Genomic DNA, 18,980 nt, shown 5'->3' with positions numbered 1-18,980 from the left:
CCTGGGGCCTCGGGTTCCTGGGGCCTGGGGCTCTTGGGGCCTCGGGCTCCTGGGGCCTCGGGCTCCTGGGGCCTCGGACTCGTGGGGCCTCGGGCTCCTGGGGCCCTGGGGCGTCGGGCTCCTGGGGCTTCGGGCTCCTGGGGCCTCGGGCTCCTGGGGCCTCGGGCTCCTGGAGCCTCGATCGGGCTTTCCCCGCCGCCAGGAGGTGTTAGCCGGAGACGGTGTTTTGAGCCGGGTGTTCCATTCCTATGTTTGGAATGAACTGTTCCATTTTGAGGAGTAATGTTCGGTGACTTGGTCTTGCTGCTGTTGTTGGTCGTGCTGCTGCTGCTCTGTAAATCTCTCACAGAGTTCCTTCATGTCAGTCTTAATTTAAACAAAATAGAAGTAAAATGCCGACAATTCCCAAACTGATAATTGGACTGCTTGGCCAAACAATGCAGTTACGTGGAGAACACAAGAGGCATCAGAATTGTAATGACTCGGGGAGTCAGGGGGCTGAAGTATTTGACAACACCCAGGGCGCTGGGGAAGGGGGAGAGGGGGGGGGGGGTGTCCAGTGGATTAGTATTTTTTTTTTTTTTAGTATATTGTGGCCTGGTGGTTTAGGGCGTATGCTTGGGAGTTCCCAGTGGGCAGGTTCGAATCCTGCTCACGGTTCCTACTGATTCTCTCCCTGATACATCACGTTCATAGATGATGTCTTTGTGCATGCGTCCTGGATGCTGGAGAAGTGGCTAAGGAGGAGATGCTGGTGTAGAGGAGAGAGACGTCGTGATGCTGACTCTCCTCTGCTGCTGTAGAGGAGAGATGCTGGTGTAGAGGAGTGAGATGGGTACTTTGGTAGCGGCCAGCCACACCTGGGGAAGACCTCACTACAGTCTTGACTGCTCTCAATTAATAAAGTATACATCATTAGTAAAGTATACGTTAGTTATGTACACATTTAAAATAATAACTTATAGTTAAGGGGGAAGCATTAAGACACGTTATATTGGGCAATGTTTGCTAGCATGATGTAGACAGGTGTTGCCCAGGTGTTAAACAAGGGCAAGCATTAGGTAACCTCACTTGTGTCAGTAGCTTCACATTTGCCCACTATATGTGTCGAGGTTACTTATAGACGAGTAATGATTTACCTTATTCATATGAATAGGCCTAACTATTTATATTCTCAACCAAAATCAAAACCTCTATATAGTATATTATATTATATATAATATAATATACTATATAGAATATATAGTAATAGTATATAGTAAACTATATAGAATAATATACTATATACTATATAGAATATAGTATATTCTAAATATTTTTCACACACACACACACACACACACACACACACACACACACACACACACACACACACACACACACACACACACACACAAACTCTCTATAGGAAGAGGCCAAACCCCCAAACATACCAGCGATACAAAGATGCGAGAAACAACTATACAGCAGTAAGGAGAGAGGCAGAAAGAAATTTTGAAAAAGGGATAGCAGATAAATGTAAAACAGAACCAGGTCTATTCTACAAATTCATAAACAACAAATTGCAGGTAAAGGATAATATCCAGAGGTTGAAAATGGGAAACAGATTCACGGAAAATGAAAAGGAAATGTGTGAAACATTAAATGAAAAGTTCCAAAGTGTGTTTGTACAAAATGAAATCTTCAGAGAACCAGATACAATAAGAATTCCAGAGAACAACATAGAGCGGATAGAGGTGTCTAGAGTTGAAGTGGAAAATATGCTAAAGGAGCTCGGGAGGAACAAAGCAGCTGGCCCAGATGGCGTTTCACCATGGGTTCTGAGAGAATGTGCATCTGAGCTCAGCATTCCACTTCACCTGATCTTTCAGGCATCCCTGTGTACAGGAATCGTAGCAGACGGGTGGAAACAGGCTAACATAGTTCCAATCTACAAAAGTGGCAGCAGGGAAGACCCCCTCAATTATAGACCTGTATCATTGACAAGTGTAATAGTGAAAGTATTGGAAAAACTAATCAAAACTAAATGGGTAGAACACCTGGAGAGAAATGATATAATATCAGACAGACAGTATGGTTTTCGATCTGGAAGATCCTGTGTATCGAATTTACTCAGTTTCTATGATCGAGCCACAGAGATATTACAGGAAAGAGATGGTTGGGTTGACTGCATCTATCTGGACCTAAAAAAGGCTTTCGACAGAGTTCCACATAAGAGGATGTTCTGGAAACTGGAAAATATTGGAGGGGTGACAGGTAAGCTTCTATCATGGATGAAAAATTTTCTGACTGATAGAAAAATGAGGGCAGTAATCAGAGGCAATGTATCGGAATGGAGAAATGTCACAAGTGGAGTACCACAGGGTTCAGTTCTTGCACCAGTGATGTTTATTGTGTACATAAATGATCTACCAGTTGGTATACAGAATTATATGAACATGTTTGCTGATGATGCTAAGATAATAGGAAGGATAAGAAACTTAGATGATTGTCATGCCCTTCAAGAAGACCTGGACAAAATCAGTATATGGAGCACCACCTGGCAAATGGAATTTAATGTTAATAAATGTCATGTTATGGAATGTGGAATAGGAGAACATAGACCCCATACAACCTATATATTATGTGAGAAATCTTTAAAAAATTCTGATAAAGAAAGAGATCTAGGGGGTGGTTCTAGATAGAAAACTATCACCTGAGGACCACATAAAGAATATTGTGCAAGGAGCCTATGCGATGCTTTCTAACTTCAGAATTGCATTTAAATACGTGGATGGCGATATACTAAAGAAATTGTTCATGACTTTTGTTAGGCCAAAGCTAGAATATGCAGTTGTTGTGTGGTGCCCATATCTTAAGAAGCACATCAACAAGCTGGAAAAGGTGCAAAGACATGCTACGAAGTGGCTCCCAGAACTGAAGGGCAAGAGCTACGAGGAGAGGTTGGAAGCTTTAAACATGCCAAAACTAGAAGACAGAAGAAAAAGAGGTGATATGATCACTACATACAAAATAGTAACAGGAATTGATAAAATCGACAGGGAAGATTTCCTGAGACCTGGCACTTCAAGAACAAGAGGTCGTAGATTTAAACTAGCTAAACACAGATGCCGAAGAAATATAAGAAAATTCACCTTCGCAAATAGAGTGGTAGACGGTTGGAACAAGTTAAGTGAGAAGGTGGTGGAGGCCAAGACCATCAGTAGTTTCAAAGCGTTATATGACAAAGAGTGCTGGGAAGACGGGACACCACGAGCGTAGCTCTCATCCTGTAACTACACTTAGGTAATTACACACACACACATACACACACACACACACACACACACACACACACACACACACACACACACACACACACACACACACACACACACACACACACACACACACACACGCACACACATACACATACATTCCCAGGAAGCAACCCGTAGCAGCTGTCTAACTCCCAGGTACCTGTTTACTACAGGGTGAACAGGGACACCAGGGTGAAAAAAATTCTGCCCATTTGTTTCTGCCTCCGCAGGGGATCGAACCCGACCCCTTAAGACTACGACCCCCAGAGCGTTGTCCACTCAGCCGCGAGGCCCCCTGTGTGTGTGTGTGTGGAGAGAGAGAGAGAGAGAGAGAGAGAGAGAGAGAGAGAACTACTAATCAATCAAGCAGTTTACAAATTTGCAAGTTATTAGTTATCTGATAACTTCAATGCAGTTTTGTTGAGGACGTCAAAGGTTCCGTTTTGGTATTGATCTTCAGTTCGCTATGGCTCAGCTGTGATCCACAACTGTGACCGTTCATGATTGTTGTACTGGGTGTACGGGGCCGCCGCAGCCGCCTCTGCTTCTCCCTCACCCAGAACACTCAACGTGCAGGGAAACCCACAGGATATGTACGGTCTTGTATTATGTTCTTCACTTACATATCCACTCTTGCCCTTTTTGAACTTGCATTGGTGATAACTGTTCAATATGTGATGACTCCGTAAGGTACGCAGATGACAAACTCAGATTTTTTTGAGTTTCATTTAATGCTTGTCGAGTTTGCTGTATAGCCAAAGACATCGTATAAAAGAACGTCTCAAATCTCAATTTACAATCTACATCCGTAAGCAAGACCATTGTTGACAGATTAACCACAAGATACGTCCATCAACTCGTGGTAGCAAACATTGCATGAACCCTGAAGAAAAGTAGCAGAGGCACTAAGCCATCTCCTTGCAATGCTTTCAGCCTTGTACTGCAAGCTAATGCTTTATTACGCTGGTATAATTATGGTCTGGAAGTTTCTATCGGAGGCATAAACCTTTTAATATTTATGGGTTCATTACCACAACACTTGACTCATGTACTGTGTCGCTCTTCCCGTCCTAGACGACGACTGTCTCTCTTCCCGTCCTAGACGACGACTGCTGATCTTCCCGTCCTAGACGACGACTGCTGCTCTTCCTGTCCTAGACGACGACTGCTGCTCTTCCCGTCCTAGACGACGACTGCTGCTCTTCCCGTCCTAGACGACGACTGTCTCTCTTCCCGTCCTAGACGACGACTGCTGATCTTCCCGTCCTAGACGACGACTGTCTCTCTTCCCGTCCTAGACGACGACTGCTGCTCTTCCTGTCCTAGACGACGACTGCTGATCTTCCCGTCCTAGACGACGACTGCTGCTCTTCCTGTCCTAGACGACGACTGCTGCTCTTCCCGTCCTAGACGACGACTGCTGCTCTTCCCGTCCTAGACGACGACTGTCTCTCTTCCCGTCCTAGACGACGACTGCTGATCTTCCCGTCCTAGACGACGACTGTCTCTCTTCCCGTCCTAGACGACGACTGCTGCTCTTCCTGTCCTAGACGACGACTGCTGCTCTTCCCGTCCTAGACGACGACTGCTGCTCTTCCCGTCCTAGACGACGACTGTCTCTCTTCCCGTCCTAGACGACGACTGCTGATCTTCCCGTCCTAGACGACGACTGTCTCTTCCCGTCCTAGACGACGACTGCTGATCTTCCCGTCCTAGACGACGACTGTCTCTCTTCCCGTCCTAGACGACGACTGCTGCTCTTCCTGTCCTAGACGACGACTGCTGCTCTTCCCGTCCTAGACGACGACTGCTGCTCTTCCTGTCCTAGACGACGACTGCTGCTCTTCCCGTCCTAGACGACGACTGCTGCTCTTCCTGTCCTAGACGACGACTGCTGCTCTTCCTGTCCTAGACGACGACTGCTGATCTTCCCGTCCTAGACGACGACTGTCTCTCTTCCCGTCCTAGACGGCGACTGCTGCTCTCCCTATCCTAGACGACGACTGCTGCTCTTCCTGTCCTAGACGACGACTGTCTCTCTTCCCGTCCTAGACGACGACTGCTGCTCTTCCCGTCCTAGACGACGACTGCTGCTCTTCCTGTCCTAGACGACGACTGCTGCTCTTCCCGTCCTAGACGATGACTGCTGCTCTTCCCGTCCTAGACGACGACTGTCTCTCTTCCCGTCCTAGACGACGACTGTCTCTCTTCCCGTCCTAGACGACGACTGTCTCTCTTCCCGTCCTAGACGACGACTGCTGCTCTTCCCGTCCTAGACGACGACTGTCTCTCTTCCCGTCCTAGACGACGACTGTCTCTCTTCCCGTCCTAGACGACGACTGTCTCTCTTCCTGTCCTAGACGACGACTGTCTCTCTTCCCGTCCTAGACGACGACTGCTGCTCTTCCTGTCCTAGACGACGACTACTGCTCTTCCTGTCCTAGACGACGACTGCTGATCTTCCCGTCCTAGACGACGACTGTCTCTCTTCCCGTCCTAGACGGCGACTGCTGCTCTCCCTATCCTAGACGACGACTGCTGCTCTTCCTGTCCTAGACGACGACTGTCTCTCTTCCCGTCCTAGACGACGACTGCTGCTCTTCCCGTCCTAGACGACGACTGCTGCTCTTCCTGTCCTAGACGACGACTGCTGCTCTTCCCGTCCTAGACGACGACTGCTGCTCTTCCTGTCCTAGACGACGACTGTCTCTCTTCCCGTCCTAGACGACGACTGCTGCTCTTCCCGTCCTAGACGACGACTGTCTCTCTTCCCGTCCTAGACGACGACTGTCTCTCTTCCCGTCCTAGACGACGACTGTCTCTCTTCCCGTCCTAGACGACGACTGCTGCTCTTCCCGTCCTAGACGACGACTGTCTCTCTTCCCGTCCTAGACGACGACTGTCTCTCTTCCCGTCCTAGACGACGACTGTCTCTCTTCCTGTCCTAGACGACGACTGTCTCTCTTCCCGTCCTAGACGACGACTGCTGCTCTTCCTGTCCTAGACGACGACTGCTGCTCTTCCTGTCCTAGACGACGACTGCTGATCTTCCCGTCCTAGACGACGACTGTCTCTCTTCCCGTCCTAGACGGCGACTGCTGCTCTCCCTATCCTAGACGACGACTGCTGCTCTTCCTGTCCTAGACGACGACTGTCTCTCTTCCCGTCCTAGACGACGACTGCTGCTCTTCCCGTCCTAGACGACGACTGCTGCTCTTCCTGTCCTAGACGACGACTGCTGCTCTTCCCGTCCTAGACGACGACTGCTGCTCTTCCTGTCCTAGACGACGACTGCTGCTCTTCCCGTCCTAGACGACGACTGCTGCTCTTCCCGTCCTAGACGACGACTGTCTCTCTTCCCGTCCTAGACGACGACTGTCTCTCTTCCCGTCCTAGACGACGACTGTCTCTCTTCCCGTCCTAGACGACGACTGCTGCTCTTCCCGTCCTAGACGACGACTGTCTCTCTTCCCGTCCTAGACGACGACTGTCTCTCTTCCCGTCCTAGACGACGACTGTCTCTCTTCCTGTCCTAGACGACGACTGTCTCTCTTCCCGTCCTAGACGACGACTGCTGCTTTTCCATACAGTCGCGTCGCAACATTTCACACACACACACACACACACACACACACACACACACACACACACACACACACACACACACACACACACACATATTGCGAGAAATGGCCTCAAGTTAAATTCCCCACGATACACTTGTGTTGCTTGCCGGTCTGCAGCTTCCCTGTGGTGGTATGTCAGGATTTGGTCACCATATATTGCGGCGTCGGGGGATTAAGATCATTTTATCAAGTTGGGAGTCGGGAGGCAGTCGGGGCTGGCGCCTGGGGCCGTCTCTCTCACCACACAGCGTCCAGGTGATCCACGCTCAGTCTACTTTCCTTGGTGTATTTCTCTTGTGAAATGGTTAACAAATAATTGTTGTACGTGTTGCGCAAGTAGTGTACACTCGTAGGGTGTACGGGATGAAAGAGAGAGAAAAAAGAGGGAAAGCGAGTAAATAGAAATGTTTGATAAATCATGATAATAGGAAGAGATAGGAAGGGCGTGCGCTAGGCTATAGTCCATTTACCAGGCCCGCGGGAGGGCAACTCTTAGTCATAAAAGTGTCACTCGAGCGCCAGGGAGAGTTTTACTGGGGCTCACTTGCAGCGAGAGGCACTTTGCATCACTCTCCCGAGGGAGAGAGAGAGAGAGAGAGACAGAGACAGACAGACAGACACAGTTGACACTGGCATTCACAAGACACCACTGTTTTGCAACTAGAACTGAAGTGGCAGAGTCAAGTGTACTCTACAAAAGTTAAATACGGCAGTAACGGGTGTATAAATTACATCTCTTAAATTTGTGATCATCAGGGCAAATGGGGTGGGGGGGGGGGGGACCTTTGACAAGCCGCCTGCTTCCTGTCCTCGTCGAGGCCACTACTGTTAGTAACCCTCAGGTAAATGAAATATGGTTAAAGTTAAGTACGCGGCCTGTGGTCCGAGAACTAGAGCTCCTCTAGTTACTATGGATGGAAGCACAAAATATAAACTTTTCGGGGTTCTCGTGTGAACCCCGAAAAAATATACGGCACGCATAGACGAGATAAAACACCTAAATTATTGGGATCGTCTTAAAGCTCTACAAATGTACTCACAAGAAAGGAGACGAGAGAGATACCAAATAATATACACATGGAAAATACTGGAGGGACAGGTCCCAAATCTACACAGTAAAATAACAACGTACTGGAGTGAACGACATGGAAGCAATTGCAGAAAGAGCCAGTGAAGAGCAGAGGTGCCATAGGCACAATCAGAGAACACTGTATAAACATCAGAGGTCCGCGGTTGTTCAACATCCTCCCAGCTAGCATAAGAAATATTCCCGGAACAACCGTGGACATCTTCAAGATAAAACTAGATAGTTTTCTTCAAGAAGTGCCGGACCAACCGGGCTGTGGTGGATACGTGGGCTTGCGGGCCGCTCCAAGCAACAGCCTGGTGGACCAAGCTCTCACAAATCACTAGCCTGGCCTCAGGCTGGGCTTGGGGAGTATAAGAACTCCCAGAACCCAATCAAGCAAGCATTTACTCATGTGAACTTTTGCACACAAAAATGTCAACGTTTTGTACTATTAATTTTGTAGAGGAGCTGAAAAGATGGCAACAACCAGTCCTAACTTTTCCTAAGCCTATAGTACATATATGTGTGGTAAATTAAGCTTCAGATTGTACATGTTAGACGTAGGATTGTTTATTTAGGCTTAGAAGTCAGGTTAGTATTTCATATTTTGTTATGACTTTTAGAATTCCAATCCAACAAAACGTTAACTTTTTTTCCAACGGTCCACATTGTGTATATTCTATCCATAATAGCTGCTTTTGGGAGCATGGGTTGGCAGCTGAGGTGGGAGGAAATTACAGATTTCCCCAACATGCAGCAGAAACCTTTGTCGGGGAGCAGTTGTCTCTGCTTGCACACCAGATCCTAAAATATCTTAAATCTACCCGTCTGAAGAGGCTGGCAGCCATCTCGACTCAGGTAAACGTATTTGGCCCCCAAAATAATGCATAAGCATTTTGTTGTGTGACATGACTTATTGAGTGAACAGTTTCTGGCGGTTTCTGACAATTTTTCACGATTAAAACCCTTTTCGCGAGTACATCTTGGGTGTTTGGATAGAATACTTGATTAAAATGGTTTTTTTTTTTAAGGGAGAGGGAGAGGGGGAATAACGGACACGTGGGCAGGAGGGGGACGAGGAGGAGGAGGGGGGGGATGGACGAGAAGAGGTGAAGCAAAAATGTGAAAATTCAGTTCGAGAAAGCCATTTATCCTTGACACCGGGTATTGTCAGTATATACATCTCCCACTCCGGTATCAGCGGTACTGATACCGGAGGCAGGCTGTGAGTGACCCGGCCTGCCTCACTCCTCATCAATCAACCCTCACGACAAACGACAAAGGAAATTGTTTTCACAACAGCCTCACATCCGAGGAGTTAACTGCTGATGACACTCGACTGTTCGACTCTCTCAATTCTTTCAGGAGACAATCGACGTTGTTGATTTGGAAATTTCGGCTTGAATGTAAAGTTTGAATAATGAATTTACAGATAATTTTCAGTTTCTCTTAATACAAGACTTTTGCACATACAAAGTCGGTAACAGAAGTTCAAGCCATCTTGGGTAGACAAAAGATTCCATAGGATTATTAATCTCTGTGTGAAAAAAACATCCTTTTGTCAGTATTACTTTGAGGGTTGAGCTAAACGCTCTTGTCTTCTGTTGGACATTTTTAAAGTTGTTTGGATTAACGTTTGCTAACTTGTTCCGTGTGTCAAGAGTGTTGTGTTGAGGGCATCAGTCCCTCCCCTGTTTGAGTGTCCACTTAGTACTGCTCAGTACTAAGTGGACACTTAGTACAATTCAGCTTAGTACTTAGTACCACTTAGTACAATTCAGCGCAGAGCCACAAAGTGACTCTGCGTTGAATTCTTACCAGGATGATAAAGTGTATTTGTAGTTTGGAGGGGAAAAGGGGGGTGGGGTCACGATGTTTGAAGAGTAGGGCAGGGTGGGGTCACTATGTTTTGAACAGTAGTGCACGGTGGGGTCACTATGTTTGGACACAAGGGACTCGCCCATTATATTAGCCACAGGTTCTATGCCTGCAAGTCAAAGGTGTGTTTGATTATTCATGTAAATTTTAGTTTATCTTGTTGTAAGTTATATATATTCATATGAAGTTAACGTTATTGTTGAGAACGGAAATAACAGCATAATTACACAACACAAAGAATAATGAGTTTTTTACGTCTATGCCAATATAATAATCTTTGCTCATAATGAGTTGTGATTATCATAATTTCAGCCCATCCTCCTGTTTCGAAAGTACTTTTAGTACCGATGTGGACCATCTGCCTGGATGGGGTTCTGGGAGTTCTTCTACTCTCCAAGCCCGGCCCGAAGCCAGGCTTGGGGTGTAAGAACGTTTGGTCCACCAGGCTGTTGCTTGGAGCGGCCCGCAGGCCCACGTATCCACCACAGCCCGATTGGTCCGGCACTTCCTGAAGAAAACTATCCCGTTTTCTCTTGATGTCCACGGATGTTCCAGCAATATTTCACAATTTGGACAAACTGGAAAAGGATTTGTATTTATGATGCTAATAAAACCTAACCATTCTAGGCCTAATACACGCTATCTGAGGCCTAACATAGCATACATGTGTGCGATATCGTACCATTGATGTTCAATGACTCACATAGTTACAAAAGGTACTGTCTAAAGAGGAAGATGGTTAGGTTAGGTATTATTTATAATGAGTCTTACTCTTGCCATTCACATAATCTACACCATTAACACACATAAATAGAAATCCAGTTGTATGACTTCTACATCAGCGGTGGTCTAGTGGCAGAGTATGCGCCTAGCAGTGTCTAGGTCGAAGGTTCGCGCCCACCTCATTGTCCTTGTGGAGTTTCCTCATCTTCATCATTATCACTGAGCCACGGGGACTGGGGGGCACAGTGGTAATACACTAGCCCCGCGCTTAGCAAGCGATTTGGCCTGGGTTCGTATCCTGGCCGGGGAGGATTGACTGGGCGTTCCTTAACTCTACGCTTCTGTTCACCCAGCAGTGAATGGGTACCTGGTTGTTAAACTAAGATTATTAAGATTAAAAAATCTTAATAAAATTAAGATTAAAGAGTGGCCCGGAACGCTCTGCGTGCTAATGGCTTTACAAGAATGTAAGAACTCTTGTGTATATATATATAACAAAAATTAATATATAATTATTATATCGTGATCTTGCAGTGAATTAACGAGTTATAGTTCTCTTTTCAACGTTTTCTCTTAATATTTCACTCTGTCAGCTGCCGCCTCTGCTCCCTATGGGTAGGGGGAGACTGTAATATTTGTGTATTTTTGTTTATTGTATCTAATTCTGTATCTGTATTATTGCCCGTTTTAAGACTTTACAAGTTATATTTTATTTTGTATTAACATAAAGCTAGGTTAGATAAAAACAAGTGTTTTATGCATAATGCCTAGGCCAGGTTAGTGTGGCTTGGGGAGAACTGATGTTATGAAGCTAGTGAAGTGTGTCTTAAGGAGAAGCTTGAAGCACAATGGCGTTGACACCAAGCCCGTTCTCGCGAGCGTTCCCAACGTCAAGAAACCGTCGTACTAAAGTACCTTATCCTAACCTACCAGAGGACCCACGAACAGAAAACGGGACATTATAACATTTTGGCACGAGCAAGTCAATGTCTGACTTGAGCTGGTAAGGCTGATAAGTGCCTTAATTACACTGAGAGAAGTCTTAAAGCTGGGGATTGGTGAGAGCTAATTCGTTTAGGTAGAACAGGGAATCCCAGATGAGTTAAAAGCAGATCCATTGCTTGGTGGCTTGTAGAGGCTACGAGTGATGAATGTGTCACTTGAGTGTGAATATCTAAGACCTGTGACGTGGCGCCATTCTAAACCTGACATAATGGTCTAATATAATACTGAGGGTTATAAACACTTGACGCTGCTCTGGATCGTACAGTTAATGTATGACAGAAGTTAGTCTTGTACCGTGTTTCTTGTGTAATAGTCTGGTCCAATGGTTATTTTCATCAGCTACGAACGGTGCTCAATACATGACTGCTTCACTACCTTTTACAGACCTATTCGTTGTCGGCAGGAATTACAGAATTCTAGTTTTTGAGGATTTTAATAGTAATTTGAAAATAAACTTGATAGATAATTATTGGCATGATGTAAGCCAGGTCAGAACTATACATAATTTGTGTCCAAACAAAGAAAGTTTGATGTAAAAATAATCTGCTTTCTCCTGCACCAAGGAGGGAATTTGTGGTTAATGACGTGTGGTGATCTGTTAACATATAAAATGCTTCTTCTGGAGTCGACACACAGTGTATATAATAGTTCCTCCATTTATGTCAAAGTTGTACACAGAGGTGTAGCCTAAATTTTTTTTTTTTTTTAAATTTTACCCCGAGGGGCGAGTTTATTGGGCAGCGCCACTCTAAATCTCAGCCTATCTACACTTAGTCGACTTTAAAACTTTGCATTTATTTTCTGGTTAGAAAATCGGAACGTTATTGACCCCTGGCAGCAAATATTTAGTCACGAGATCAGTGTTGACGTTGTAGCGGAGGCCAGGTAGATTGAGGTTATTAACCATGTACCATTTCTGCCGTCAGTGTCGCCTACGAGCATCAGCATGGTGGGCGTGGGGGACGGGGCGGTGGTGGAGGTGCGGGCCGGCCACGACCTCTCGCTGGAGTGTCTGGTGACGGACGCCAGGCCGCCCCCCACCCTCGCCTGGTACAGGGACGCCATCACCCTCCACAAAGGTAACATTTATTTAATGTTTATAAGTACAGTGGTGTTTCTGTGCGTGTAAATGGTTTGTTTTCGCCAAATAACTAACAATTCTAGCGCGTAAACCCCTTCAAATGAGGTTTTACAATTTGGTGTGGTACTTCCAGCTTATAACATTCGCTTAAACTGGTCGGTAGAGCGACAGTCTCGCTTCTTCGAGGGTCGGCGTTCGATTTCCGATGGTGGAAGTGGTTGTGTACCGTGTCTTCACTCCGTCCTCGTGCTCCAACTCCTTCTCCTTATATTCCTTCTAAGTGCTATATAGTCGTACTGGTTTAACAATATCTTCTCATAATTGCCTTGCTTGCTCTTGTAGCTTATAATGCTGTTTTAATACGGAAATATATCGCCTTTTCAGTCGAAGAGTCAAAGAGTGGTGAAGGGAAAGGGCGGGAGTGTGATGGAGGGTGGAAGGGACGGGGGTGAGGAAGGGACGGGGGGTGAGGAAGGGACGGGGCCGAGGACGGGACGAAGGCGAGGACGGGACGGGGCGTGAGGAAGGGACGGGGCCGAGGACGGGACGAAGGCGAGGAAGGGACGGGGCCTAGGACGGGACGGGGCCGAGGACGGGACGAAGGCGAGGACGGGACGGGGCGTGAGGAAGGGACGGGGCCGAGGACGGGACGAAGGCGAGGAAGGGACGGGGCCTAGGACGGGACGGGGCCGAGGACGGGACGAAGGCGAGGACGGGACGGGGCGTGAGGAAGGGACGGGGCCGAGGACGGGACGAAGGCGAGGAAGGGACGGGGCCTAGGACGGGACGGGGCCGAGGACGGGACGAAGGCGAGGACGGGACGGGGCGTGAGGAAGGGACGGGGCCGAGGACGGGACGAAGGCGAGGAAGGGACGGGGCCTAGGACGGGACGGGGCCGAGGACGGGACGAAGGCGAGGACGGGACGGGGCGTGAGGAAGGGACGGGGCCGAGGACGGGACGAAGGCGAGGAAGGGACGGGGCCTAGGACGGGACGGGGCCGAGGACGGGACGAAGGCGAGGACGGGACGGGGCATGAGGAAGGGACGGGGCCGAGGACGGGACGAAGGCGAGGAAGGGACGGGGCCTAGGACGGGACGGGGCCGAGGACTGGACGGAGATGACTCTTGTCTTCATTTCATCTTGAGAAGTAACGTGGGAACCTCACGCTTTGAGCACTGTAAGTCACCCTCGTCGCTTCCCTTTGCCTCTCTCACATTTCTAGTGTTATTGTATACACAATGTGTACTTCCACATGATGGAGACTGTGGTGGTTTCTGGCAGTAGTGGGCAGCGCAGGAGTCACAAACATCACATTTTACCTCTTACTATTAGATAACCACATATGGCGCCTGTGCTGGGACACATATGGTTCGATAATAAGTGTAGCAAATAGTCAAGTTTATGTGCAGCCAGTGGGCGACGTTTTGTGCTATGAGGACCAACAATTTTAATAGTTTGGTGAATAGCGGCTAGCTTAGAAAAAGTGGAATACTGCGAAGCTTTATTCCCAAGTTGGGACATAGCAGGGACCTCCTCCTGGGAACCCTCTTCGATAACGAGAGAGAGAGAGAGAGAGAGAGAGAGAGAGAGAGAGAGAGGGAGAGAGAGAGAGAGAGAGAGAGAGAGAGAGAGAGAGAGAGAGAGAGAGAGAGAGAGAGAGAGAAAGAGAAAGAGAAAGAGAAAGAGAGAGAGAGAGAGAGAGAGAGAAAGAGAAAGAGAAATAGGGAGAAATAGGTATTTAGTCCTGCTGAAGACGTTGATTTCCAGAGAAGCCTCGTCAGGTCCCGACAAATCCCCCCGCCATTATCGACAACGTGTTCCTCTACACGAACGAGGCTTATAGCGTGCCTCGCTGATAGATACTGGGAAGCTCTTTAATAGATTTGGAAGAAAAAAAAATGAAATTTCTTCCTCGTTAAGCTGCTTGGATGTGTTCGTCGCAACGTCCCCGGGCGTGTGGTGAGGAGGAAGGGGGGGGGGGGGAATGTCTGGGTTTCCTGTGTGAACATTTCCTGAGAATAGTTGATGGGGGTCAGCTAGTGGGGTCAGCTGGTGGGTATAGACACCCTCTTTACGGCTCTCTAAATTACGTTTCACAGTTTCGTTCAACCATGGTTTCTTGAAGATATTTTTCTCTACCAACATTTCATCTTAAATTCAATACCAACTTCCAGATCTCCCGTGTATATATACAATGCATATATTCACCGAGTTGACTGTGGTGGGGGTGAGAGTGTGAGAGAGGGAAGAGAACCTTCTGTATTTCAAGCGTGACCTCATGTGTGCAGGGATCATGTGTAGTATGCAGGCGAGGAGTCACAATAACGTGGCTGAAGTATGTTGACCAGACCACACACTAGAAGGTGAAGGGACGACGACGTTTCGGTCCGTCCTGGACCATTCTCAAGTCGATTGTGCATTCCATTCTCACAATCGACTTGAGAATGGTCCAGGACGGACCGAAAGGTCGTCGTCCCTTCACCTTCTAGTGTGTGGTCTGGTCATCATGTGTAGTACATCCAGTGAACGAAGTTTAGTGTTTCCAGCAGATATTGTTTGTATTGAAAACAAAATGAATGATGTTTTGTTCCGTGTTCCTTTTCTTTAAACTTTTGAACAAAGCGTTTTATATATAATATACATATATTTTATATATTTTTATATATAATTTTTTTAGAGTACCACTTCTGGCTGGAAGAAAGGGGCCCTTAGCCTCGGAGAAAAGCACACATAACGAATTAGAGGGAAGGTTTAAGTCCCCTTCCAATACCGTTCTTTTGTCCAACCACGCCCTTCCTATTGTGTTTTGATGTGTTTTATTAGATATTTAAAGGTTACAAAATGTACATTGGTTAATACAATGAGTGTTTAAAGGTTATGGATCACTTGGAGCTCCTCCGCTTCCGGACAGGAACCAAGGACGCAGCAAACGTTTCCCCTCTGGATCGCCACACTGAGACGCTGAAACAAAAAACTGGCAGCTCTTGGGTCTCTGGTGATGTCAATGAGCTTGGAACCCAATTCTTTGAGAAATCCCAAGGCACTCTTACCCCAGGGGCCATGCGTCTCAGACGCTATGGGAACAAAGGAGTATTGACCTTCTTGTCGCCTGTATTTAATTGATTTTGCTGTTTCTCTGTGGTTGGCCGCCCTATATACCTGCTTGATCAGCACCGAAGTGTATATAGGTATCAGCCAGGGTAGATACACATGTGTAGTTCCATACCAACTGTCTGCCCCCTCTTCCAGGGGTATATTGTGATGCCATCTGGGCGGTACGAGGATATCCTGAGGTACGAGAATATCTTTGGGGGTACGAGGATATCCTTGGGCACGAGGATATCCTTGGGCACGAGGATATCCTGGGATACGAGGATATCCTGGGATACGAGGATATTCTGGGGTACGAGGATATTCTGGGGTACGAGGATATCCTGGGATACGAGGATATCCTGGGATACGAGGATATCCTGGGATACGAGGATATTCTGGGGTACGAGGATATTCTGGGGTACGAGGATATCCTGGGATACGAGGATATCCTGGGATACGAGGATATCCTGGGATACGAGGATATCCTGGGATACGAGGATATTCTGGGGTACGAGGATGACCCAACATTTGCTTGTCCCCTGCACAGGTCTTCACCAGGAGATGGTGGAAAGGTCGAGACTGCCTGGGAGGTGGACGGTGAGGAGCCGCCTCCTGGTGCATCCTGAAGCTGAGGACGACGGTCAACAGTACTCCTGCCGCGCCCTGCACCCCGCCCTGGCCCGCTCCCCCACCTCCCTCGTCGCCTCCGTCAACCTGGCTGTCTTACGTGAGTTATGGAGGGAGACTCCTGCTTACTTTTTGTGCACGTGCTCATTGTATCCTGTCTCGTGTGGGTGTGGGTGTGTACTCACCTAGTTGTACTCACCTAGTTGTGTTTGCGGGGGTTGAGCTCTGACTCTTTGGTCCCGCCTCTCAACCGTCAATCAACAGGTATACAGATTCCTGAGCCTATCGGGCTCTGTCATATCTACACTTGAAACTGTGTATGGAGTCAGCCTCCACCACATCACCCCCTAATGCATTCCATTTGTCAACCACTCTGACACTAAAAAAGTTCTTTCTAATATCTCTGTGGCTCATTTGGGCACTCAGTTTCCACCTGTGTCCCCTTGTGCGTGTGCCCCTTGTGTTAAATAGACTGTATTTATCTACCCTATCAATCCCCTTCAGAATCTTGAATGTGGTGATCATGTCCCCCCTAACTCTTCTGTCTTCCAGCGAAGTGAGGTTTAATTCCCGTAGTCTCTCCTCGTAGCTCATACCTCTCAGCTCGGGTACTAGTCTGGTGGCAAACCTTTGAACCTTTTCCAGTTTAGTCTTATCCTTGACTAGATATGGACTCCATGCTGGGGCTGCATACTCCAGGATTGGCCTGACATATGTGGTATACAAAGTTCTGAATGATTCTTTACACAAGTTTCTGAATGCCGTTCGTATGTTGGCCAGCCTGGCATATGCCGCTGATGTTATCCGCTTGATATGTGCTGCAGGAGACAGGTCTGGCGTGATATCAACCCCCAAGTCTTTTTCCTTCTCTGACTCCTGAAGAATTTCCTCTCCCAGATGATACCTTGTATCTGGCCTCCTGCTCCCTACACCTATCTTCATTACATTACATTTGGTTGGGTTAAACTCTAACAACCATTTGGTCGACCATTCCTTCAGCTTGTCTAGGTCTTCTTGAAGCCTCAAACAGTCCTCTTCTGTTTTAATCCTTCTCATAATTTTAGCTTCGTCCGCAAACATTGAGAGAAATGAATCGATACCCTCCGGGAGATCATTTGTGTGTGGGTGTGTGGGTGGGCCGGGATGCCATCGAGTATGATTATCACTGGTAAATATATATATATATATATATATATATATATATATATATATATATATATATATATATATATATATATATATATATATATATATATATATATATATAATCATATATATATATAATCATGCGTGTCAATTACCAGTGATAATCATACTCGATGGCATCCCGGCCCACCCATATGTCGTACCTAGTAGCCAGAACGCACTTCTCAGCCTACTATGCAAGGCCCGATTTACCTAATAAGCCAAGTTTTCATGAATTAATTGTTTTTCGACTACCTAACCTAACCTAACTTTACTTCCTAACCTAATCTAACTTCAATGGGGACAAAATTGTAGTGGTGATCAAGGTCTCTGTATTTACGTGACTTGGCCGCTTCCCGGTGATTGGCAGCGCCTCCTGCTTGTATAGCACTGAAGTCAACATAGGTGTTGGCTAAGGTTGAAACGCAAGTGTAGTCCCACACCAACTGTCTACCATTCTTCCAGGTGTTCACCGTAATTCCGTCTGGGCGACCGACAGGCTCATCAGAGTTGCGGGACATTAGGTAACGGGGCTCTCGCTCTGCTGGACAACCGGCTGTGGTAAGGCTTCTCTTAATAATGTCATTAACCTCGCCGTGTCTTGCATGCCATCCTCCTGTCCTTTGGCAAAGAAGGCCATGCCGTCCGTACCTGTCGGCCTCTGCCTCGCCGCAAATACACCTGTATTCGGTGTGGATTGGGGCAGCGAGGCGGAGAGCCACGGCAATTCGGAGGGCCTGTGGTGTGAGACGGGTGACGGTTGCTGATATTGGGGTTGCTAATAGGAAGTCACCTGCATGGGGAGCTGCCACAGCTCTAAGTCGGGCAGTGTCATGTGGTGTTGTCGCAGCTTCTAGCAAAGTTGCAGCTTCTTGGTCGGCAATGGGGCGATCCCAGCTGGATTGCTTATGGGCTTCAGAAGGCGGTGGTTGGGGTGCTGGTCCTGCGAGAGAGACCCATTTGGTTGTGCAGTCTGTGAAGCTGGGATCATGCACCCCTGCCTGTTGAACTAGGTGCTCAGGTAGGATTTCCTTCACCAAGTTGTCAGACACCACTGAAGAGGACAGGAACGCTGGTACAGCAATTTGTGTTGCTGTGCGCACGCCAAGGCCCCCGAGTCTGACAGGAAGGGAGGCCTGTTTCCACTGTGAGTCGCTGAGGGAAAGATTGAGGGCTTTTTCTAGTGTTGATTTCAGCAAGATATCGTACTCTTCTAATTTAATATATATATATATATATATATATATATATATATATATATATATATATATATATATATATATATATATATATATATATATTTAAAAATTCTCTTATTAGCTTTTTTGCAACGTATCAGGACCCGAAGTGGGTGGTGGCGTTGGCAACTGGTTGTCATATTCAGCTGAACAAA

General features: G+C 47.2%; 1 protein-coding gene across 3 annotated transcripts in view; it reads left to right on the top strand.

The window, feature by feature from the left end:
• Positions 1 to 18,980, top strand: part of LOC123755806 (nephrin) — an 88,662-nt gene that overhangs the window by 4,319 nt on the left and 65,363 nt on the right. For all 3 annotated transcript variants that reach the window (XM_069300101.1, XM_069300103.1, XM_069300102.1), the window contains exons 2-3: positions 12,527 to 12,679; positions 16,323 to 16,502. In XM_069300101.1, the coding sequence (XP_069156202.1) occupies positions 12,527 to 12,679; positions 16,323 to 16,502 (333 nt within the window). The remainder of the gene's footprint in view (positions 1 to 12,526; positions 12,680 to 16,322; positions 16,503 to 18,980) is intronic.

Source organism: Procambarus clarkii, chromosome 43, assembly GCF_040958095.1.
Source record: "Procambarus clarkii isolate CNS0578487 chromosome 43, FALCON_Pclarkii_2.0, whole genome shotgun sequence".
NCBI classification, from domain to species: Eukaryota; Metazoa; Arthropoda; class Malacostraca; order Decapoda; family Cambaridae; genus Procambarus; species Procambarus clarkii.
The sequence above is the reverse complement of the archived record's forward strand: the minus strand, read 5'-3'. Positions and strand labels throughout refer to the sequence as shown.